Source organism: Dryobates pubescens, chromosome 9, assembly GCF_014839835.1.
Source record: "Dryobates pubescens isolate bDryPub1 chromosome 9, bDryPub1.pri, whole genome shotgun sequence".
Taxonomy (NCBI): domain Eukaryota; kingdom Metazoa; phylum Chordata; class Aves; order Piciformes; family Picidae; genus Dryobates; species Dryobates pubescens.
This window is the reverse complement of record NC_071620.1, coordinates 10,704,417-10,728,830: the sequence shown is the minus strand read 5'-3', so window position 1 is coordinate 10,728,830 and position 24,414 is coordinate 10,704,417. Positions and strand designations below refer to the sequence as shown.

At 45.1% G+C, this 24,414-nt stretch overlaps 1 protein-coding gene across 2 annotated transcripts in view; it reads right to left on the bottom strand.

The window, feature by feature from the left end:
• RIPOR2 (RHO family interacting cell polarization regulator 2) overlaps positions 1–23,446 on the bottom strand; it is a 113,370-nt gene extending 89,924 nt beyond the window's left edge. Inside the window, exon 1 of one of the 2 annotated variants that reach the window (XM_009907008.2) lies at positions 23,262–23,446. In XM_009907008.2, the coding sequence (XP_009905310.2) occupies positions 23,262–23,337 (76 nt within the window). In that variant the 5' untranslated portion in view covers positions 23,338–23,446. The remainder of the gene's footprint in view (positions 1–23,261) is intronic. The other variant, XM_054164063.1, reaches the window with a different exon arrangement.
• Positions 23,447–24,414: the final 968 nt, after the last annotated feature.

Here is a 24,414-nt window from a genome sequence, read left to right as displayed (position 1 = left end):
GTAAGTTGGTCTTTAAAAAGCAGGAAAAATGTTGAAAGATGGCACAATAAAATAATTACCCAAACTTGCAGCATGTACTCAATCACCATAAGCAAATCCCAGGGCATGTTCTGCACTGTGTACCCTCTCTTCACAAAAATAAACCCTCAGCTCTTTTCCTTGTCAGTGGATGTTTGGTAGCCAAGGAAAATAAAGTGCCACAAAAAGGTGACTATCTTATTCATGGAAGAACTTACAAGGAGAACAGGTTGGTATTTGTGAGTATTGCTTAGCACAATACATGGCTGATTATAAAAGCAACCCAGCCAGGGGCAGTGAAGACCCCGTGTGGCGATGGCTGGGTTGGGCCCCAGCCTATGATATGTGGCATGGAGTAGTCATGTTTTCCCAGCAGAAGATGGTGTTTCTATGTTTGTCGGCATCCCTGTGACTCTGGGAGGCGGTGGCCACATGAGCTCTCCTCTCCTGGCTCCCCCACCTCCCCGTGTAGGGCACCCACCTATCTGCTCAGCACTAGGCTAGGAGCTGCTGGTAGCTACCACCTGACTGATCAGGGACATCAGTTAAGGACAGAGATAAAAGGTCTGGAAGTGTAGAAAAGTAAAATGGGGCTGGAAGAGGCTTGCAGAAGTTAATCCTCCCTCCCCAAGGTAAGACTACACTAGACAGATACTGGCTAGATTGCTCCCTAAGACCTTGGGTGATGTGGATCTAGCCTTTCCTAGCAGTCTGTTCCACCACTCCAAGGCCTGCACCTTTCAAAAAGATTGCCTAAAATCTAATCCAGCTCTGTTCTGCTGTGGTTCAAGACCAAAGATCAATGTAACGCTTACCTTTCAGAAAATATGTTGAATTCATCTACATTTGCAAGGAAGTTTATTGATTAGGGATTTTTTCCTTGCTTTTCTCGAGCAAGATATTTAGGAAGCCTTAATTTACAATAATCTCAACTGTTTCCCCTGAACTCCTTGTTGACAGTCACTTGTCAAAGGGATGATACAAGAGCAAAGATTGATTCAGGAAACAAAATATTAATGTGTCAAAAAGAGCCACGGTTTTGAGTCTAACATCCCCTTTCTGAAGTGAAATGAATGCTGCAGTTTCATACCATGCCCTCATCTTTACAATAGTAATGGGCTGCAGAGCAGAAACAGCAGGGCTTGTGCCGAGGGGTGGATGCAAGGAGCTGGCTGACTGGGCTCACTGTGAGGTGGCTGACCCTGGGTCCCCAACAGGGTGAGCAGCAGAATTTCTACCGTGGGTGAGCAGACTCCTTACTGGAACCAAGGCTCAATTGCTCCCAGTCCCCCAGCCAGGAGCTGCCTGGCACCCCACAAGCACCCTTCCTTTATCCCCATTGCTTCTCTGTACCCAGCCAGGGGCTCCTCCCACACTGTCCTGCCCTGACCTCACAGCTGGGTTTGCAGGAGACAACCAGACCATACCTGATACTTGTTGCTGCCAAGAGGGGAGGTTTCGGGTGCTTAAGTGTTGCCATGGCCCTCGTGCTTGGCACCAGTTCAGCTCTGCTTGTTGCTGGCCATTTGGGTTAGTGAGCATCTGATATCACACTGCACAGGAGGTGCCACAGGGATACAAGCTGTTGGGAGGTACAGGGGGAGGTGGAGAGCAGCTGTGTCTGGGTGAAACAGTTTTGAGTAGGTCTTTGTAGGAAATGAAGAGGGGCAAAGTATGTTACTTGTGGTGGGGAATGAACAGGTTGATTCAGCTGGATAGCATCACATGTCATCTGGCCCTAGCAGATTTCATAAGCAAAGGAAATCATTTAGATAAGTAAAGGCTTACTAAAACCAGTAACAAAGAAAATAGAAGGCAAACAGGTTTGTAAGTAAGTCAGTGCTCAGGAACGTGCAGTGCCCAGCTGCAAGCACCAGAGCACTCCAAAGAACAGTGCAGAGAGAGAATGCTATTCAGAATTGCTTCTGTTAATTCCTGCTTAGAAATGTCTCACTGAGAAAAACAAGGGAGGCTATAAAATGGCACTGAGCTGCTCATCTGCATGACTGTCCCAGCAGGAGGCTGTTGTTCCGCATGAGGGTTGAAATCCCAGGGAGGAGAGGGCATAAACAAGGGAACACTCTCCCATGATTGTGAAGTATGGTCCAGCAACCCCAGCAGTCCCCAGGGGAGAAAAACGCTCCTAGAGGAACATTTTGCTTGCCTTCTCAGAGAGGTTTTGACACAAACAGGCCCTTTCTGTACATTACCAGGCTGACATAAAATATTTGTTAAAAGTTTTTAAAGGCCATTCCTGGATGGCAATAAAAGGCAGGACTCAGAATGACTATGCAGGCATAGTCCACACAGGGCTCTGAGCAACCTAATCTAGTTAAAGATGTCCCTCCTCACTGCAGGGAGGCTGGACAAGATGACATTTGAGGGCTCCTTCCAGCTTAATGCATTCTGTGATTCTATGATTCCATGGCATTGATGCTGCTGCTGCTTGCTTCATGAGGGTGTGATACACATTTCTTTTGTGAGAGAGGTGAATAATTACATAGAATCATAGAATCAATAAGGTTGGAAAAGACCTCAAAGATCAAGTCCAACCTGTCACCCAAGACCTCATGACTGCTAAACCATGGCACCAAGTGCCATGTCCAATCCCCTCTTGAACACCTCCAGGGACAATGACTCCACCACCTCCCTGGGCAGCACATTCCAATGGCTAACAACTCTCTCTGGGAAGAACTTTCTCCTCACCTCGAGCCTAAACCTCCCCTTGGCACAGCTTGAGACTGTGTCCTCTTGTTCTGGTGCTGATTGCCTGGGAGAAGAGAGAAATCCCCAACCTGGCTACAACCTCCCTTCAGGTAGTTGCAGACAGCAGTAAGGTCTCCCCTGAGCCTCCTCTTTTCCAGGCTAAACAATCCCAGCTACCTCAGCCTCTCCTCGTAGGGCTTGTGCTCAACGCCTCTCACCAGCCTCATTGACCTTCTCTGGACACATTCAAGAGTCTCAATGTCCTTCTTAAATTAGGGCCCCAGAACTGGACACACAAAGCGTGGCCTAACCAGTGATGAGTACAGTGGCACAATGACTTCCCTGCTCCTAGTATGGTAGAGTGACTAATGTCCTACTGCATATGAGTATTTTCTTTGGCCACTCATGCAGTGACCAGCTGAGCATGCGGTGCTCACCTTGCCATGGCCAAGTGTCATCAGCACTCTGGATCATCAAGTTCAAATGATTCTGAGGTAGATAAATTAAGGCCTCTGCTTTTACTGCATGCTTTTATCTGTGGCCTTAAGACCTGACATTCCCACCTGCTCCATGGGATGGCCAGAGGTGCCAAAGCTCTTCTATGTCCAGTTGTCTGTATGTTTCTCAGTTAGTCTCTGTGTCCATCTACCTCAACATCTCTGCTCCAGTGTGCTTTGTGCATAATGATCAGTTTGGTGTGTGAAGGTCTTTTGTTGACCCAAGATACGTTATTGGTGCTACTGAGGTTTATAAACAACCATAATAGAAGCTATGGTGATTAAGGGAGTGGAACATCTTCTGTACGAGGAGAGACTGAGGGAGCTGGGGCTCTTCAGCTTAGAGGAGACTGAGAGGTGACCTCATCAATGTTTATAAATATGTGAAGGATGAGTCCCAAGAAGATGGAGCCAGGCTCTGCTTGGTGGTGCCCAATGACAGGACAAGGGGCAAAGGGTGGAAGTTGAAGCATAGGAAGTTTCATGTAGATATGAGGAAATTTTTTTTTCACTGTGAGGGTGATGGAACACTGGAACAGGCTGCCCAGGGAGGTTGTGAAGTCTCCCTCTCTGGAGATATTAAAGACCCACCTGGATGCGTTCCTGTGTAATCTGGTGTAGGTGATCCTGCTCTGGCAGGGAGGCTGGACTAGGTGATCTTTTGAGGTCCCTTCCAGCCCCTGAAATTCTGTGATTCTGTGATTCTATGCCTCTTATCAAGTACCCTGATACATGGGTTTAACAAAAGCTGTGAAAATAAGTCCCTGAGTATGTGAGTGCAGTTGAGTCATGCGAGTCTCACCAAGACAAATGTGCCAACACAGTGCTCTGTGCTGCTGCAGGAGCATCACAACTTGGATGCCCAAGAAAGAGGTCAGAATATCAGGTGTTTCAGGAAAGATGTTTTAAAAAATAATAGATTATCAGGTATTACATCATCCAAGAGTACACAAAGTTCTTTCATGTTAAAGAAGAAGAGCCCCAGGATCAGCATAATGATTTGTGGCGTTACATGATGTTCTCCAGCTCTGAATTAATCTGTGTGCGAGGAGCAAAGGCAGCAGAGACGTGCCAGGGCTGCTGCTGGTGTTTTCAAGCTGTGCAGCTGGGAGGCACCAATGGGAGCCATCTTTAGCAGTGCAGCTGACAGCTGATGGGCAAGTTTGTATGAATGGAGCTCAAACCATCAACGCCCTTGCTACGCATGGCAGGCATTTCAACAACTGCTGAAAAGCAGCTGCCATGGGAATTCCCTCAGGATGCTGTACCTCTACAGAAAGCTTTTAGGAATCAGGAAAGGACATTTATTACCTATTTGTGTTATTCATAGAATCACAGAATGGTTTGGGCTGGAAGAGATATTTCAGAAGGTCGTCTAGTCCAACCCCCCCTGCAGTGAGCAGGGACATCTGCAAGCAGATCGGGTTGCTTAAAGCCCAATCCAACCCGACCTGGAATGTTTCCAGGGATGGGGCTTCTACCACCTCTTTGGGCAACTTGTGCCCTGAACACTAGCCAGAACTCTAAATGTAAGTTTTTATTCCAGTGTCAACATGGCTCTTTTGGCAGAACTTTGCAGCTTTTGCAGCTAGAAAATTCTAGCAATCTTTACCAAGATGTTGCCCTTCCAGAGAAGGGCAGCGAGGCTGGTGAGAGGCCTTGAGCACAAGTCCTATGAGGGAGCTAGGATGGTTTAGCCTGGAGAAGAGGAGGCTCAGGGGTGACCTCATTGCTCTCTACAACTACCTGAAAGGTGATTGTAGCCAGGAAGGGGTTGGTCTCTTCTCTCTAGCAACCAGCACCAGAACAAGGGGACACTGTCTTAAGCTGCACCAGGGGAAGTTTAGGCTCGAGGTGAGGAGAAAGTTCTTCACAGAGAGAGTCATTCGTCATTGGAATGGGCTGCCCAGGGAGGTGGTGGAGTCACCATCCCTGGAGGTGTTCAAGAGGGGATTGGACGTGGCACTTGGTGCCATGGTCTAGCCATGAGGTGACAGGTTGGACTTGATGATCTTTGAGGTCTCTTCCAACCTTGGTGATACTGTGATACTGTGATATTGTGATACCTTATACTCCAAAGTAGCTGAAGTTAGAAGGGCCATCTAGACAAGTAGAATCATAGAATCAATAAGGTTGGAAAAGACCTCAAGGATCATCAAGTCCAACCTGTCACCCAAGAGCTCATGGCTACTAAACCATCATACCAAGTTCCACATCCAATCCCCTCTTGAACACCTCCAGGGATGGTGACTCCACCACCTCCCAGGGCAGCCCATTCCAATGGCTAACAACTCTCTCTGTGAAGAACTTTCTCCTCACCTTAAGCCTAAACTTCCTCTGGCACAGTTTGAAGCTGTGTCCTCTTGTTCTGGTGCTTGTTGCCTGGGAGAAGAGACCAACCCCCTCCTGGCTACAACCTCCCTTCAGGTAGTTGTAGAGAGCAACAGAGGGTCTTTCTTGTAGAGAGTAACACAGGGTCTGTTGAAGTTAGGCGAATGAAGTTCCAGCAGCTCAAACAGAGGCTAGAAAGTCTGTGTCTTTGCTCAAACTGAGTCACTGGAGCAGCCCTGGTAACTCTTTGCTTGGTCTCCATTAAACGTGAGAGCTCCAGATTGCCTGGCCTGTGCTTGCAGAGCCTGCGTGTAATGCTGTGTGATTTTCGACTGCGATAAAGAGTATTTAATGATAAAATGTACTGAGGAAACACAACGGAGATAAGATCAAAATAACTTGAAATTGAAACACTTGAAAACTTGGCAGCGAATTAGCTTAGGAAGTTTACATGGCAGGGAGGAGTGTGATCCCCCCAAAGGCTGGGGATTACATTTCCAAAATTGCAGCAGCGATATGCAGTAACAACTCCATAATATTTTGCTTAGGAAGGAAGCAAATAACATACTGCAGGATGCTGCTGCCATGGCACATCCCTTGGCAACACCCTCTTTAAAGAAAAGGAAAAGAAAAAAAAAAAAAAGGGTAAAAGGGAAATATTGCCATTGCTTAAAGATTCATAGGGATAGAAGTCAATGCTTGCAGAAGGTATTCACAGGCACTCCTTCCCGTACCATCGTTTTCCTCCTTGAACCCATCAAGAAAAATCTGTGTTTACAGAAACCCTGTTGTAGCCAAACAAAAAACCTTCTCTTTAAGACTGCTGCAGCCAGGGACAATTTCTTTGGGATCTAGGTAGTCAGACAGGCTTTTCTTCCTTGCTTTTATGTAAATTCTCAATAATCTTCATTCCTGGTCAATCCCTTTAATTTAGCACACACTTTGCCTGGCTCTAGGCTCTCAAACAGTGACATGGTGTGGTCTCTTAAAGTTCAGAGAGGACAACTTGGTTTTAATAATCCATTTCTGACAGTTTGGGGATTGGCATTGTTTGCGACTGAGGTTTAAGATGCAGCCATAGCATGAACTGTCCATGCTCTGTGGGCTCACTTCTTCTTGAAAACAGATTGCTGGGTGTTGAGTAGCATTATCAATTCCTCTCTCATGAGTGCCCACCACATCACCTAAATTAGAGAAGTATCCCAAAGGCTTTGTGTCTGCTCAAGACACAGAAGGAAGGTGATGTGTTATACTCTCCAGCACCACAATATCATCACTCTCTGCATCTGATTTCTGCTTTAATCCTGCAGGCACTTTCCTGCTGCATGTTGCAACACACCCTAAACCTAAAACACTAAGGTAGGTCCACAAAGTATTTCTAAAGACTAGACTGTGAACTAAAATTCCTAACTCCATTGATATTCCAAATAATGCACAGACAAATTGATTTTATGGCATGTAACAATTCTCCCATGCCTTATCCCAGCTACTACCTCGATGCAACAGCTACCCTCTCTCTTGTTGTCTGTATGATGGGGGCTAATGACTTCTTCACCCTTTTTATGTCTAGCATTCTCCACTACTTTACAGCATTCTCCACTACTCTACAGTTCAACTGAGATATCTAAATGATTAGCATTTTTATGGTAAACTCTGCAGTTTTCTGAAACTATCACTTAACTTGCAGTACACATGACTTGGTGTTACAGTCTGTTGCTTTCAACCTGAAGAGCTTCTGTGCCCAAAAGCACATCTTTGCATTTTGAGTCATATGAGGTTCAACGTGAGGTTCAACAAGACCAAATGCAAGGTCCTGTATCTGGGTCAGGGCAATCCCAAGCACTGGCTTGGGCTGAGCAGTGACTGACTTGAGAGCAGCCCTGAAGAAAAGGACTTGGGGGTGCTGGCAGATGTGCACTTGCAGTCCAGAAAGCCAATCACATCCTGGGCTGCATCAAGAGAAGCATAGCCAGCCGGTTGAGGGAGGTGATTCTCCCCCTCTACTCCACTCTGGTGAGACCCCACCTGGAGTATTGCATCCAGTTCTGGAGCCCCTATTACAGGAAGGATCTGGAGGTGCTGAACATGTGCAGAGAAGGACCGTGCAGATGATCAGAGGGCTGGAGCACCTCTCCTATGATGACAGACTGAGGGAGTTGGGGCTGTTCAGTCTGGAGAAGACTCCAAGGAGACCTAATTGTGGCCTTCCAGTATCTGAAGGGAGCCTACAAGGGTGTCAGATAATGATAGGACTAGGGGGAATGGAACAAAACTAGAAATGGGTAGATTCAGATTGGATGTTAGGAAGAAGTTCTTCCCCATGAGGGCGGTGAGACACAGGAACAGGTTGCCTGGGGAAGTGGTGGAAGCCTCATGCCTGGAGGTTTTTAAGGTCAGGCTGGATGTGGCTCTGAGCAACATGATCTAGTGTGAGGTGCCCCTGCCCATGGCAGGGAGATTGGAACTAGATGATCCTTGAGATCCCTTCCAACCCTAACAATTCTATGATTCTGTATCTGTAGGCTGAACAAGAGTAGGTCCCCTTCCATCTTGCTTCGCTGTAACTATTGATGTGATAATTTGTCTCACCAACATCTGAGGTTTCTGAACCTGCTGACTAGAATCACTGCTAGCTTTGAACAGCTCTAACATCTAAAACAGTGAGTGGGTGTGTGTCCTTATCTCCTGTGAGGAGACTGATTTCAGACAGAGTGACTACATTGCAGTGAGAGAACAGACTAAGAAGACATGGAAATTCAGAACTAGGTTATATCCCTGACCCCTCCATTATACAGTTTATATAACTGGACATAATGACAAAGTTAGTGCTTCGTCGCTGGCATTTGGTCCTCCCACAGACTCCAGTAATCTGCTGTGGTTTCATGGCTTTTCCAGGTTCTCTTCTCTAAGTATTGCTAAATATTAAATGTCAGCAGTTAGCAAGCAAAACCACTCACATATAAATGATGTTCCAGCAGGGTGCCTTCCAATCCCAACCAAACCTTTAGTCTTCATCTTGACACATTAAAAATGTCTTTTAGCAATAATTAACCTGCTTGTAGTAAGTCATTAGAAAATACACAGGTTACCGATTACACTGTCTTAATGTCATTCTCCAAAGAGGCTCCAAAGTCAACTATACCAATCCTGAATTCCTCACAACTATTGCAGAAGGAGCAAAGAGAAAGGACATTATCTTTTAGAATTACAAGACTTGTGCAAGCATAAAATTAGACACACTAAAAGGCAGTCAGTGAAGCACAAACTACCGTGAAGATCTCAGAAAGTGTGAAATCAGAGTGTCACCTGCTCTCTTGTGTGGTCCTGTGTGCTTATGCATAATGGACAGACAGGCTAGGGAAAAACCCAAAGGAAAAATAAAGCATGCTTGCACTCACAGTGCAGCTTTGCTAAAATCTGGCCACCTCAGTCCACCATGGCAGCATTCAGACTCAGACTTGTAGAAGCTCCTCAAATGTCATAGGCATGACAAATTTTCACCTATAAGCACGCACACCTTAAGTTTCACTAGTGGTTCTCAGATGGGGTAATGAGTATCTCAGCACCTATCAGACTTAAGGCTGTTTTCAGTGCAGCAGCCTGGCATCCCCATGGAGCAGGTGGATGCCCCTTCATAAGGTAAATCCATATATAAGTGGACCTTGTGGCGTTCCCATCCATGCTGCTGTTGACACCAGCCCTCATATGCTCCCACTGTGAGCCCTTTAATGGAGCTCAGACAGGAAAACCTAACTCACAAACAATTCCCCTGAGCAGCTGGATCTCCTGGGTATGCTCATGGTACTCCTGACACATGCACCAGTGTGTGGTTTGACACAGCAGAAAGCAGCTGTGTCACTTCATATTTTAATGTTTAAGATTGTCTGGGACGTTGGCCACACATAAATCCTCTTGTAGCTCTGGGCTTTAATTAGCAACATGTTCAAAATGCTTTCAATGCTTCTAGAGGACAGCTCTAGGTGCCTGCAGACAATGCTGGATGGTGCCAGCAGCCCCATCTGTAAAGGGAAATGTAGCTGGGTGTTAATGAATGTCACGGGTACTTAGCATCACTCAAGCAAGCTAACAAATTAATTTCTCTCAACATCTCTCTTTATAGAATCTCTGGCTATTTAACAAAGGAAGAAGAGCAGTAAGTTAATAAGAAAAACAGACAGGGAAGGGAAGTGTTCAGACCATTTAAATCTTGTGTGAAAGCATTGTGGTTAATTAGCATGGAATCAGGAACTGAAGGTAATGAGACCAAAGCCAACTTCCTCCAGATCATGCCAAAGCCTGACCATGGTAATAAGGAGGCAGAACACAAACAAGTGTGGAGGAGCACTACAGTGAATGCTCCAGCTGCATGCTTGGGTACTCACACTTCCCACCTCTGCACAAAGCACCTCCCTATGCAGGGTCAGTTAGCCAGCGCTAACAGAACAGTGACCATTCCCTGGTACCCAGTGCTGTTCGCTGCTCAAAACTATCTGCTCTGCTTCCCTCATGGGGAAGCAGCCGTTGCTTCTGCTCCAACAGGGAGCTGTTATCTTGTAAAAATCACAGCTCCTGGAAAAACATCTCACAGACAACGAGAAATGCCTTCCTTACGGGCATTATGTGAATAAAAAATGTATTCATTTATCTTATCTTGCATTTCAATATTATGAGCTTCAGAATCTCAGCACGGCTTTTTCAGCTTCAGTTGATAATTGTGCTAATTTTTCCAGCTAATTTAAGCCACATAATGCTTAGGAGCAAAAAGCCATTGCCTTATGATAGGTATTCCAGAGAAGCTGAATAAATGCTATGAGGAAATCCTTTTGTGACGATGGTCAGCTGCCTTTCTTGTAGCAAGAAAATAGGAAGGCATTAGGAATACATCAGGACTTTTTCCTCAGTAGAATCAGGAAATTTAGTGCTCTAGATGGAGCTAGAATGAGTCCACCCAAGCAGAGTAACTTGGAGGCTCGTTGTTGGCAAGGCTGCTGATGGCTCGTCCACTTGCTTTCCTCAAATCTGTTTCTCTAGATCCAACATAATGCCTCTGGAACAGCATCAGAGAGGAAAACTCATCCTTTTGAATTAGTAGGCAAGAGGATACACTGTCTGTGAGAAGGTGGGCATATGTTTTGAGCCCAAAAGGAAATGAGCTTGTACAGAAAGTGCTCTCTGTAGGAGCCAAACTTTGGTGACCTCTCTTAGAGACCTAAGGCTGAAAGAAGAATCTATGTCCATTTCAAGAGGGGCTGTTCCCTTTTAATTTCTTATTTCATATGCATAGGAGGTACACCCATCTGAGTGCAGACAGGAGCAGCAGGGCCTGACTTTTGAGCAAAATTCTGGTTCTCCCCTTGGTGGGCTCAATGCACAGGCTCCCTCAAGGGGGATGACTGTGGTCATTGTTGTGACTGCAGGTCACAACAAGCTTAACCTTTGGTACACAGAGGCTTTTATGGTCTCTCCTAAACCAAGGCTGAGAGAATAACACTGCTCTTACTCAGCTTAAGGTGGTTTGTTTGGTTTGGGTTATTTCACTTTCAAGGACATAAATGCCTGACAAACTGTACCTAATTCTGCATAATTTGGGTGCAGCTGAGCATCAAAAGTATCATGCTGAAAGCCCCAGCCTTCAGAGTACTTTCTTCTCTTCAGGACATTTAGAGGGAAGCTTTCCCTTGGGAGATTTTAGGACATTGTGCTGCATCTTTGATGAGCTGACAGTCCTTACTCCCAGTACCTAGGAGAAGAGGCTTTGTCCTGTATAGAAGGGTTGCACAGGCTTCAGATATTTCCTCTGCACCCCTTCATGGGGAAAATAAGCAGTCACTGACTCTGGTGGGACCCACAGGGTCTGGAAGGAAAAGGAATGAAAAAAAAGAAATCATAAGATGGACACACCTTTTTGCCTTCAAGGAATAAATGCCCCTCAAATGACATCTGCCATCACAGCAAGATGATTTTAAGCTTCTGCTTTTCAACAAAAGACAAACTCCTAAAAGGAGGAAAATTAAAGCAAAATTAGAGCAAAAGTCTTCCATGGCTGCCTATGCCGCAGGATGGGCTATTTCACAGAGGAGGCTGTGCAGAACTGCAGATTCATGAGTCAGCAATGTGCCCTTGTGGCCAAGAAAGACAATGGTATCCCCAAGTGCACTAAGATGAGCGTGACCAGCAAGCCAAGGGAGGAGAACTCTGCCCTAGTGAGGCCACATCTGGAGTACTGGATCCAGTTTTGGGCTCCCCACTTCAAAAGATACAGGGAACTACTGAGCAGAGGGCTACAAAGATGGTGAGAGGACTACAGCATCCCTTACAAGGAAAGGCTGGAGGCCTGAGACTGTTTAGCTTGGAGAAGTCTGAGAGGGGATTTTCTCAATGCTTGTATATACATAAAGGTTGAGTAGAGGATGGGGCTAGTCTCTTACCAGTGGTGCCCAGTGATCGGACTGGGGGCAGTCAGCACAAACTTGAACACAAGAAGTTTGGCGTAAGTATGAGGGAGAACATTCCTTTGAGAGTGATGGAGCACTGGAGCAGCCTTCCTGGAGAAGCTGTGGAGTCTGCTCTGGAGAGACTCAAATCCTGCTTGGAAGCATTCATGTGCAACCTGGTCTGGGTGAAATCTGCTTTAGCAGGAGAACTGCATTAGATGGTCCCTTGCAACCCCTACCATTCTGTGACTCTGTGTGATTCTGTGATCTCTCATTCCTCTTCTGTGGGGGGTACAGCACCCTCTCAAGAGCTCCCACTCCCACAGGTGCCCCCATCAGAGCACCCTGCCAGTCTTCCAGGGCACACAGTACCTGCAGCCAGCACATCCACCTCACTTATCTTACTGTCATGCATACCCACTAAGACAATGGTAGAACAAAATTTAAGCTTGAAATCTGTTGTTGCTACCGTTTGGGGGGGGTTTAAATTGTAAATTATATTCAATGAAAATACCTGAGACACAAAGTACCTTGTTTCCATTTTAATTAGCGATTGTGGTTGCTAATTAAAGCAATACCAAAATAACTGTGTCATAGTACAAAAGAAATTCACATCTTTCCCTGTCCCAGAAAAATAAGATTATCACCTCCAGCCATAGTCCCACAAGAGAGAATGCTTTACTAATACCTTTTACAGGGCTTAATTCTCCATCCATAAATAGAGACCTGTGTAGCTTTTGATGTATGACACAGGACACCATGTCACACAAAGACACAGAGAAAGATCATGATGGTTCCTTTTCTTAGACTTGCAACACAATTAGCCAAAGAATCAGCTTCATGTGATCTCACATTCTTCACCTCCTTTTGTTTTTCAAGTCTTCTCTGTATGTTAAAATATAATCTGCAATTCTGTTGGTATGGATTTTCTTTGCCTAGTGCCTTCATATAGGCACATCTTTGACCATGTACTCAGGGAAGCCCTCATCAGGCAAGACTGATTTCCTTGCAGCCTGCTAAATAGTCTTTTATTTTTAAGAATGAAAGCAAGCCACATCCTCCACAAAAACTAATTCATGCAGCATGACTCTTTGAATATATAGTCTAGCAATACACAACTGCTGGAAGTGGCACAAAAGAGCCTTGAAAACACTTCTAATTGATTAATTCAGCAGGGTAGCACAGTGGAAATGATTGATTTTAGTCTACCAGACCTCCCTCTGACCTTTTCAGAGGCTCTGTTGATCAGTATGTGAATACATTTGAATACAAATGGCAGAATGACCACAGCATCCAAATTCTTTCAGGTGAAGTTTTCCCATCATTTTCATCTATCAAATTGACTGCAACAGGTGAGAGATGCCCCAAAGACCAAAGCCTTTTTAAAAGATGTAACTTTCATACAGTGACAACATGAATGCCAGTGGTAATGACTGATCTCAAATGACTGATCTGATTGACAAATAATAGGTGATCATGTTATCCCCTGACAGTGATGAGGTGTAACAGATGTGTTGATAAGAACTATTAAAAAGAGCAGATAAACCCACAACAGTAGATTTTTTTTCCCTGAGGTCATCAAGTTAGTTTCCTGTTTTAGTTGGATTTGATACAGCTTTTGCAACCCAGACCAAGGGTGTGTATTTTACCAATGCTTACAGAAACTTCAGCTGCCCTTGCTCTGCCAGTCTGCATAAAAAATGTTAGTGGCATGGGCAGGTATTTCTGGTGCTCAGCTGGAGTTTGGGGAGCAGGTGGTAGCTGTAGTGAAAATATACACTTAGAAAAACTGAAATGAGAAACAAGAAAGATTATTTGTAGGTGCTTGATCCTCCATACTCAACAAGCTCCCGCTGTAGCCCTAAGCACCTTCAGAAGTCACAGGGGCCTGCTGAAAGTAGAGGTGGTTTTAATGCATTTGTTTTGGCAGGATAATGTTTGACCATAGCTCATGATTGTAGAGGTAACCATTTCATTGTGCTACCAGAATGCATGTGAGGTACTGACATGCTGAAAGCAAAGACAGCGGGCAGTGGCTTTGAAGGAGCTTCTTACTCCATATGAGGAGGATCATTGCTGTCTTGGGCTGTGAAGGAAATCTTGTCTTGATGAATTTACTGCTTTCTGTCTGGAGCTGAGCCTGTGGGGGTGATACAGATTTCACACATGGATGTCAGTAGAGGGAGCTGACCAACTGAAGGCTCAGCAGGGTAAGCAGGACATAACTCAGCCCATGATTTAAGAGGGAAGGCTGTGATATGACGTTAAATACAGGGTTTACTTGTGCTTGGTGGGACCTGCCTAGATGACTGAGTGCTGCAAGAAATGGAAGCATGCAAACTCATGCTCATCAAAGGTATTTAGGTACCTTCTGCTAGAATCTGAAAAGAGACTTTGGCATTTTGACACTTTTTGAGGGTCTAAAACTGCTGATGTGGTTTTATTTTCACAGCTCCAGTGGTGGCTGGCTGTGATTAGCTCAGCTGTGTTGTCAGACCCAAACTGTGCTATCAGGGTCTGCAACTAAAGAAAATGTCACCAAACAAGTCACAAGTGTTTCTTCAGATTATTGCAGTGAGCACTTACTCAGGCTGGCTGGCACATTTGTTTATCCCAAAATTTACCAACTTGTTCTTTGCAATCTCAGCTGTTATTTAGCTATTTATTCAAAATCTCTTACCCTTGTGACTGTAATGTAAACTGTAAAAATTATTCATAGAGTGCAACCAAGCAACATCTGCCCAAGCTATGAGCTCCTTGAGGAGGTATCAGTACAGATGTTCCCAGTGAGCACCAAGCAGCCCCTTCTCCCCTGCCCCACAGCCTACATAAATGCATAGCAAAGAAAGGAAGAGGATCACCTTGTACACACCTAAAAATGTTTCGTAGCAAATGACACAAGCAGACAGCATTTCACTTTGGAGCGAGGAGTGGCATCTCCTGGATAAGTTCATCTTTCCTTTTCACCAGCTGGCCCATCAGCCAGGAGGGAAGGGCAGCCTGGCAGGCTTGTGTAGGACCATTCCGGACTGGGAACCAAGTCCCTCCATCGAGCACCCACCTTGCACATCTGCTGTCTTTTGCTGTGGTTATTGGTCATTATGCAAGGTGGGTCCATGTAACTGGCAACTGGGGGGGGGGGGGGGGGGGGGCGGGGGATGCTTTTCTCCCTATCCTCTACCACTTCACAGCTTTTTGGCTCAGAAGGAGCCTAGGCTTGCTGGGCTGGACCGATTAGCGCTGCATCCCATCTGCATATTGTATGGAAAGGGCATTTTTGGGCACCCCCTCCTGCTAGAGCCATGGCAACACACCTCTCACTATTCAGCATCTCTGTCTTCTTGGGCTTGTAATAATACTTTTTTTTCCCTGTTACAGGATCATAGGAAGTACCACTGAAATGTGTTGCCTCAGTCAAACTCCTAAGTTAGACCCTGTTATCAGTCAGACACATTCATGAAATTATACACAGGGCACTGAGAAAGGGCTTAATCAAGCTTATTACCACAAGCAGAGTGTTAATGAGCAATAATTAGTTCACTCAAGAGCTTACCTCATGTGCTCTAAAAGGAGTGGATTTCTAATATAAAGCCACTTTTCATTACAGAGGTATCAGTTAAATGCTTATCTTAGCATCAGCAAGGTGTTGCAACTTCTTAATTCCTGCTGAAAAGCTTCAGTATTTGGGTGTGTTGCAAAGGCTGCCTATGCATGTGCAGATAAAATATTAACTACTTCAGTTTTAAACCATACCAGATTTATCCAGTTCTCTTGCACTAGGAAAGCAAAGGAAACACAAATAATTACAGGGAAAATGAATTGCTCCATCTGTGTTGTTCTTAGAAGTTGTTTTTTGCTCCTTCCAGGTGATTTGACATTTTTGGGTTAGGCATTAGGAACTCAGTGGAGGATCCTGGCTTTGTACTGCTGCTCCAAATAAGAAATGATTCAATTATGTTCATTCCCTCCCCAGAACTAAACCTTCTCGGATACTGAACTCCCTCCAGCAGCAGTTTTTAATAGAATGGGTAAATAGGGTAAAGCTGGTTGTGGGAGCTACTTTATCTTCCATATTCTCCATCAGACAGTTCCTCTGACCTGGCCAGGCTCTTGCTCCCTGTCTGTGTTCTCTGTTGGAGACACCAAACTGCTCACAGCCTGTGGATGACCATGAGTAGGTCCCAGAGACACTTCTGCATTGCAGAGCTTTCCTGCATAACTGTGAGTCTATCCACTACTGTGCTGAGGTTTGGTGAATGCCAGAAGTGGTTTTCTAAGGGTTCAAGTTCTTTTTCTCAGATTTTATATTAAAGGGTATGGTTTCACTGAAGCGTGGTCATGTGAAAGCATTGCAAGGCTGTTCATCTTATGCAAAACATATATCTGGTACTGCTGCACTTTTGCAAACTCAGTGACAAGCATATTGCTATTATTTTACTGCATACTGTTTCTTTAATACTTGGAATATGCCCATATTTGGTTTTTTTCCCCAGTTTTGTTTTAGTAGTCTAAAATCTGGACGTTAAAAACAAAATAGGAAATTTGAGCTTAATTTCTCTGCTATTTTTGAAGGTGCCAGTTAGCATCCTGAGAATTTACCCCAGCAATTTGACTTCTGCCATTTTTCAATTTTAATAGCACAATGGTAATACTTCACTGGAGGTCCCTACTCCTCCCAGAATTTGTGTGATGCATGTTGGTATTCCCTATAGCTGTCCATCACTTAGAAAGTAGCTGCTTTCCATTCTTTAATACAACCACTTCACAAATACTTCTGTAATTTGGTTTCTCCTCAAGATAAACACCCAGCCCCTGCAGAGCTGCTAGAGTGTAGGTGACTACAGCCCATGCTGGCTTTTGAAGCTGTCTTGCAAAGAAGACATCAGGATTTGGTAGCTTTGACAGAAAGCTGCCACCAGCATTTGCAAACTTTGACACATACAACAGGTGCCTGTGGCCCAGGCTTATAATGTGCAAGGGACTGAAAACCATTTCACCATAAACCCTGCGCATAATGTTTACTCTGATGACATATTTATCTTGCTTGGGTTTAAGCCTTCATCTGACCAGACCCAAGTTTAGTTCTTTCTCACCTTTTAAAATGCAAGTTACATGCCTTTATCTGGACTTCTCAAAACAGATGCTCAGGGTATTGACCACTGCATGCTTGGTGACTGTACCAATGCTATTAAGGCTCTTATGTGTTTTTTGTGTTTCTGTAGTCCCAGTGTCCTTCACCCTGCACAGGCATAAACTGTTGTGCCTTTTCATCACTTTCTCCTTGCTTTCCACCTTAGTTTTCCATCATGTCACGTCTTACTCAGATCAAAAAGATTAACAGAGCTAAAAAGCTCAAGTAAAGCAGTCATATTTGGCATAGGTTAGCTAGTGCCTATGCTGTGGACACTGTTGCCACTCTGTTTAAATGACCAGCTTTGAACCAGCTCATTTTTTTTTCAGCTGACTGCTAAATCCTTGTCAGTTTTGGGGGAAGAAAAAAAAAGTTGAAATCCTCTTCAGAAGATCTATATGAGTAGGATTTACCTTTAATTTTATCCATCTAAAAGCTTTGGGTCTAGCTTAAACACTACTGCTCTCCGGGAGGACAGGGGAGGAACAGAGGATTGTCAGTGGGGTGATTTGGCAGGAGGCAGTGATAAAGCAATACAAAATGTCCAGATTGCTCCATTCTCTTTGTCTGCAGAGCAGGAGCTGAGGGTGTTGTGCTCAGACACAGAGGCTGTAGAAGATGCTGTGGGGCAGTTCTCATCTCCCCTGTTCAGTGCAAGGCTCACATGCCTCCTCAAGGGATTTGAGAGAGATTGGCTCTAAGCCCACTCAGGGATTTAATTCCTTTGGATTTTGTGTAAGAAGTCCCCAGAGATATTCAGCATAAAGCATTAGGTAATGTAGCCTGTTCTGAAGATGTGGGGCTTGTGGGTTTTCCAAGATGTTCAGCAGAGCAGTGAAGTCCTCACTTTATAAATATAATAGCTTTAATGCAAACACTTTGGCAAGTATCGTTTTGTGCCCAGATCAAGTCCCACAAGTGTTAGGAGTTCAGTGGCTGAACACCTTCCTTTCATTCAGTAGTTGTTTCCTAAAGCCAAGGCATCTTTGACAGCTTCACAGGACATCTGTAAGCTTGTGTTGTGCAAGAGTGAGGAGCAGTAGAGCTGTCCCTACAGGAGCCATCGTATCAGCGTGATGCTTTTTAACTGATGTTGAGTGTGGGACTGCTATTGCTCTGCTTGACTTATAAGTTTTGCTGATAATTCATTGGAGGATCGATAAAGTTTTGTTGCACCCAAAAGGATAAAATGGAGGAGGGTTTATATGCTAATCCTATAATTATAAAGCAGAGTGCTAGCCCTCCAAAGGAAGGGGAAAACCACCACAAAAAGTAACTGTTGCTATTTAAGTTACAAAAGTTTTTGTCTTACTCGGGCAATTGAAATTGTTAACCATTTCCTAGGAATGCTTAATACTGACTTCTGTGAATTATTGCATGTTGTACAAACAAATCTACTACATTTGCATCACCAGCTGCCCTGATGGGGATCTGCTGCAGCCTCACCATTAAGCTGTCAGGTTCTCTGGTTTTAATAAGTAATGACAAAGCAATTCCAGCTTCTCTGCAATGCACCCAAAAATGAATGGCTGGAGGTGGGGCGATGTTAAGAAAAACAAAACCATGCAAATGTTCTTGAGGTTGTTTTCCAAGACTTACTGGTGTGAAATTGTCAGTATTTTAATTGGTATTCAAAGCATACCTAGAAACCCATTATGATTTTCCAGTCACTGAAGGCTGAGTCTAAGCATTGCACGGGTACAGCACTAACAAAGGCTCAGTGGGACGAGCAGCTTTTCACAGCAATGGGTGAACATTAGTCATACTTGCATATTCTACTTCCTGCACGTCAAAGGTCTGAGAAGACAAAGAGCTGTGCCTTGGAAGGTTTTGAAACCCATCAATCTCCATTGGTCCTGAATGGACCCCTCTGAGTGGAAAGGCTTTTTGCCCACGCAAGTATCACAGTGCTGCATGGGGCGTCATGCTTCCAGATATGTTACAGTACGTTTTCCGAAGAACATTTCCCTGAGGTAAGAGGCAAAATATAGCTCTTGTACCCAATATTGCATAAGGACTGCTCCTCTGCAGAAAAGCAATCTCCTTCTCCCTTCCCCAAACAAAAAACACTGTTTAAAACTACATTATTAACAAGAATGAGTAGGACAAACAGTGCACTCTCTTTTTATTGCCATTTAAAGGCAGTTTAAAGCCAGGCTCACTTATTAGTTTACAGAAGATTATTTCCATTGATGAATACAAACAGTATTTCTGTAGTACTTCCCCTAGCACCAGTGACTTGTATATTTCTTTTCTTCCCTGTAAACCAATTACACCTACCATGAAATAAGGTAGGTTTCAGTGTTCTGTGAGGCTATAGAGTTCACGTACAAGCTGTGCTCTTTCCATTTTTCTGCTCCTGGTTTCTTGCTTTTCTTTGATTATTTTTTTTTGGGGGGGGCGATTGATTTTCTTTTGTCACTTGGAAATGAATTGAAATACAAGGCAGATATTTTCCTATCTAACTTACACAGCCAGTTTGGAGCACAAATAATAAACGACTGTTCAAAGCATTACTCTAGCAGGCCTTGCTGGTGAGGAGATAAAGTGCCTAACAATGAATACTTAATGAGTATTAATACTTTGATCAAAGCTCGCCATCAATTCCTGGCCCTAAAGGTTACATGTTGTGAAAGCTACATTAGCACCAGAGGGATATAGATTTTTAGGGCTGCTTTTGCTTGATAAATGCTACAGCTGGACCCCTGATACCTGGCAATACCTCAGAATGGGTTTGCAGTGGAGAAAGCCATTGCTGTCAGACCTAGAACCAGTCCTAATGGGGGTTGCCAGTGCTTGTAGGATGAACACGTGGAGAGGCACCTTTTGCCTTGCCTTCCCAATCCCAGCTGGGATTATGGCTATAAACAAGTTGATTAACGTTTCTGCTGCAGTTTCCCCACCTCTTCCCTTTCAGCAAATGCTTACAGTGATACATGAAGGTGGTAGAGTCAGATTCAAGCCAGTAGAATAGCTGCAGAGACCACCTAAGCCTGGGGACCTCACAGCCTCTGAGCAACAGGCTGGCATGGCGAATCAGCAAAAGCTATCCAAAATGCTCATCAGCCACAAAGCCATTAGACTTCCCCAATTTGCCTTTCTGCATCAGGGACATACAATCCCTTTTCTCTATGTGAAATCTTAATTTTTTTGTGCAAACCCCATCTGTTAAATTTCAGGAAAACCCAGAGAAACCTCCTCCCCACAGATCCCCAGGGCTTTAACACATGTGAATGGCCAGAAGCCAAGTACATTTTAGGGAGCAGCAGCAAACAGCTGCTTTAAGTACTCGTCCCAACACATTTTTAAGTCTTGGTCCATAGAGTTATTGCTAGGATGATTCACACTCAGCTTCCAGCCCTGGAGTGAGCAGGACCTTTTAGCCTGCTTTCCTAAGGAAACATTGTACATGAGATGACACTCTGATCAATAATATTTTTAAACCTAGCAGCTAGGCAGCAGTCTTGGAAATGCCAAATTCCCACAAGGTTCACAAATCATATGTGGCTGGGCCAAGGGAAGTGAAAGAAAAAGCAGGTCAACCTGTATGAGTCTCCAGAGACCCTATGGAGAGTGAGATGCTGTGGATGTCCTGCTCCAAGAAAGCTTCACTATGTTTTTCATCTGTGTGGACATGGGAACATCCAGGAGGAAAGCAGATTTCATTAGTTGCAGTACTGGTTTTTGCAGCAGCTTCATGAACTTAAGCTCTCTGGCCAACGTCTCCCGTAGTATTGGAACCAGCCCACACGGCAAGGTGAAAACAGAGACAGTTTTGCAAATGTCAAAAGCCTCTCAGAGAGTTTTTCTGGCACGAGCTGCGGTTGCTTTCCTCTGGAGCTGGAGGAACAGCCGTATCCAGCCAAGGCAGTGAGGAGATCATTGCCCTCCATTTGAAAACTTGCCTTTGTTCAAAGCATCTTTTTTTTTTCTTTCCAGGAGCACATGTGCCGGCAGGGAGCTTCCCTCAGGGACTCCGCTGTAAAATGGGGCCACAAAGGCAGGCACGAAAGGGCTGCAATAGCCCCTGGCTGTTCCTTCGAATTACTGCTTTAACAGGAAGATACAGTGACAGTCTGTGCTCACAGGGACTTCAGAACCCAGCCAGCCATAGTTTCCTTACTAGATGTCTTTTTTTCTTTAAATCTAAACTGCACATTTCTGAGCAGAAGAGTAGCATGTCTTCTGTAACTGCAGCAGTTTTGCTGCAGCCCCTCAGCAGAAGGCAGCTAAGGACAAGCTGAGTCTGGACACAAGGAACTGTCAAGGAGCAGGCCATCACAACTCTTCATGCCAGGACATAGAAAGCTGTGCTCCTTCATCAATACAGAATAAAGCAACCTAATTAAAGATGCCAGAAGTAATTTCTAGTAGCAAAACTAAAAGACACTCTTCTAATTGATTGGCATTTTTCAGACTAATCAAAAAACCCCCAAACAAACACTTATTATCCTTCCTTTTCTTTTCTATTCAGCACCACAATGTTTCCCTAAACCAGAGGCAAAATAAAAAGATGGTTTGGGAGAGATGTGCAAAGATAGCACCACTGCCAACCAAAGAAACCTCCTTCAATTATTCAGAGTATCTGCTGTTCTCGAATTTCTCATTCTTACAGCTTGAGCTAAGTGCTGCTGCATGCATTTGGCAGTAACTCTCATTAACTCAGGGAACAGTAAGAAACATATGTATTCATGGGACAATTAATGTCTAAAGTGAACGTTGTGGTAAGAAGTTTCCATATACATTCCTAAACTATTTGCTGAATACATATTTGTAAAGAGTAGAGAGCTTCAAAGGAAAAAGCCAAATGTCATCCTAAATAGATGTGAAACAGAACTGCTTCATTTTACTTCATTAACCACTAGAAAATTGATCATAAAGCTGTGCTGTACCAAAACACTCAGAAAACCGTAAGCATCAAAACTCAACTTACAGCTAGGAAAACCAGACTTGCTGTCATCTACCAGCAATATTTTGAATCTGAAAAGCAAAGTGGAGTTGAATTTGTGACAAAACAATACCTAAGAAGGTAAATGTGAGAGTTGGGTGCCTATGCTGCAATGCTATGAGTGACAAAAATTCAGATGGACCTTGATACCTCCACGGACAAGCCCGGAAATTACATGAGCTCTAGGCAGAAGTGCTGACAGTCTGCATGCTCATTTTATCATATTCATCCTTGTGCAGTGTGCTCTGAATGGCATTCTCATACCAAGATCCCTTTTACAACATATCACCCCTTTGATAGGGGAGAGGATGCTTCAGTTTGCCAGCCAACCCACCCATTTCCTCTGAGCCAGTGTTGCATCTCCTCAGAAGCAATTACATGTTACAGTGGCTCGAACCAAAAACCTCCCCTCATTTCCCCAGTTTGCATCACCCTTGCTGAGGCTATGCAGAACCACTAGCAGCATTTCTCTCCAAGGTGCCAGCTGAAAGGGAGCCTGAATACATGAGCTGGAAGTGGGTGGATCTCCATACAGCAGCACCTGCTGCAGTATATAAAGTCTGTCACAGAAGACAAAGAAACTACCTCCAGTAAACCCATGGAGAAATAGTGAATAATATAGCCCTTGAAGCAAGGCTATATATATATATATATATAGGCTCAGTGATGTGTATGGCTTCCACCAGCCAAAGGAGTGGAACAGCTCAGGACATTGTCTGCACTGTGATATATGACAAGCCACCGATCTAGTTATGTTTCTTTCAATCAAACTCTTTTGATTCATGCAGCTGGTATTATTAATAAAAATTAGAAAGAGGTCTGGCATTATTCTGCATTTCCCCATATTTCTCTTCCAACACATGAACTGCTCTTTCTTAAAACTCTCTTGCCATGTTAGGAGGAGACTCCAAACCAGCTGCTCCCAAAGGCAGTCCACCAGCCACAGGTCTTTGCTCAGCAGAAGCTCCCCCCGAGTCTGGGAGCTGTAGCCAAGTCCATGCTTCTGCTGTCCTGCTGTGCTTTCAGTAGCTAAGTGAAGAGCCCGAAACCTGGGGATGCGGGTGGGTTCTGGGGGTTCGCAGGGCGCTGCTCTGTCTTGGCCCCATCTGCATGGCAGGATGGGTGCAAGTCGGCGAGGAAGAGGGCACAGGGGTGGAAAAGGGGGAAGGGGCACGGGGGTCAGACGCAACACTTACTGCAGAACCGACGCCGCCTGGCCCCGCACCGCCACAGCCGCGTCCGCACCCAGTGAAGGCATGGGGACAGGTCCATGGCTCGAGGGGTTGCCCGTCCCCGGGGCCACCGCGGGCGGCCCACTCCCGGCTGGGCAAACCTGTGACAGCCCCGGGCCAAGCCCCAGGCCGCCGGGAGGAAGCGGCGGGCGGCTGCCGAGGCCCTGCCGTCCCTCCGTCGCCATGCCATGTTTTATGCATGAAGGTGACAGAGCGTAATTTCATCCCGACTGCCTGCGACCGGTGTGGACGTGAGCTCCTGCGACGTGGAGGAGCCATGGCATCGGTCCCTGGGGAGAGCGAGCTCGGGGGAGGCAAGGAGCCGGCGGCGTGCCCAGGGTGCGGGAAGGTGCCCATCAAAGATACAGGACCTTTTTCAGCCTCTGCGGTATCGGCTGAGCTTCACTCACTTGCAGGTCTCCAGGTGCTGTGCTCTGCGTGGAGCAAGAAGAGACGCACGGGCAGTAGGATGCTCTACAGGAATTTATGTGCACTCTGGTGACAAGCCCATGGCCTATGTTTAAAACCTCAGCCCCCCTGCTGCAACATGAGGAGTTGAGTGCTGACAGCATTTGAGCACAATAAAGCTTTAGTATGTCCATACTGCACTGGCAGGGGTGGTCAGTACCTCTTATTTAAATTCTAATTTCACTTCTGATATTACAGTGATCCTCAGAATGCCATGGGGGATTCCCTGTCACTGCTGAGGCACTTGTTTTGTAACTGGATACAATGGCCTCTCCACCAATGAGTTGACAGTTTAGGCCCCTCATCTCACACCTGTAAGCTTTGCCTCAGCAAAAACATTTGTGGGTTTTCTTAAGTTTTTTCTAGATCACAAGAAATAGGTTACTGTACAGACAGCCCCCAGTACATCCTTTACCAGGCAAGAGCAAATCTAAGCAGCATGTCTGGAGCATATGAGCTGAGTTGCAAACACATAGGCAGTGTGTGCCTCTGAAGTCTTCCCCTATGGCAGGTTCCCCATGAGACCACTGAAGGCTGGACAGGAAGGCAGCAAGCCCTGCCACATGCACCAGTGTAACTGGAGAGGAGTGGCTGGGTGGGGTTTCAGGTTCCCTTACCATTTGAATCTCACAGTAGGGTCATCCAAAGG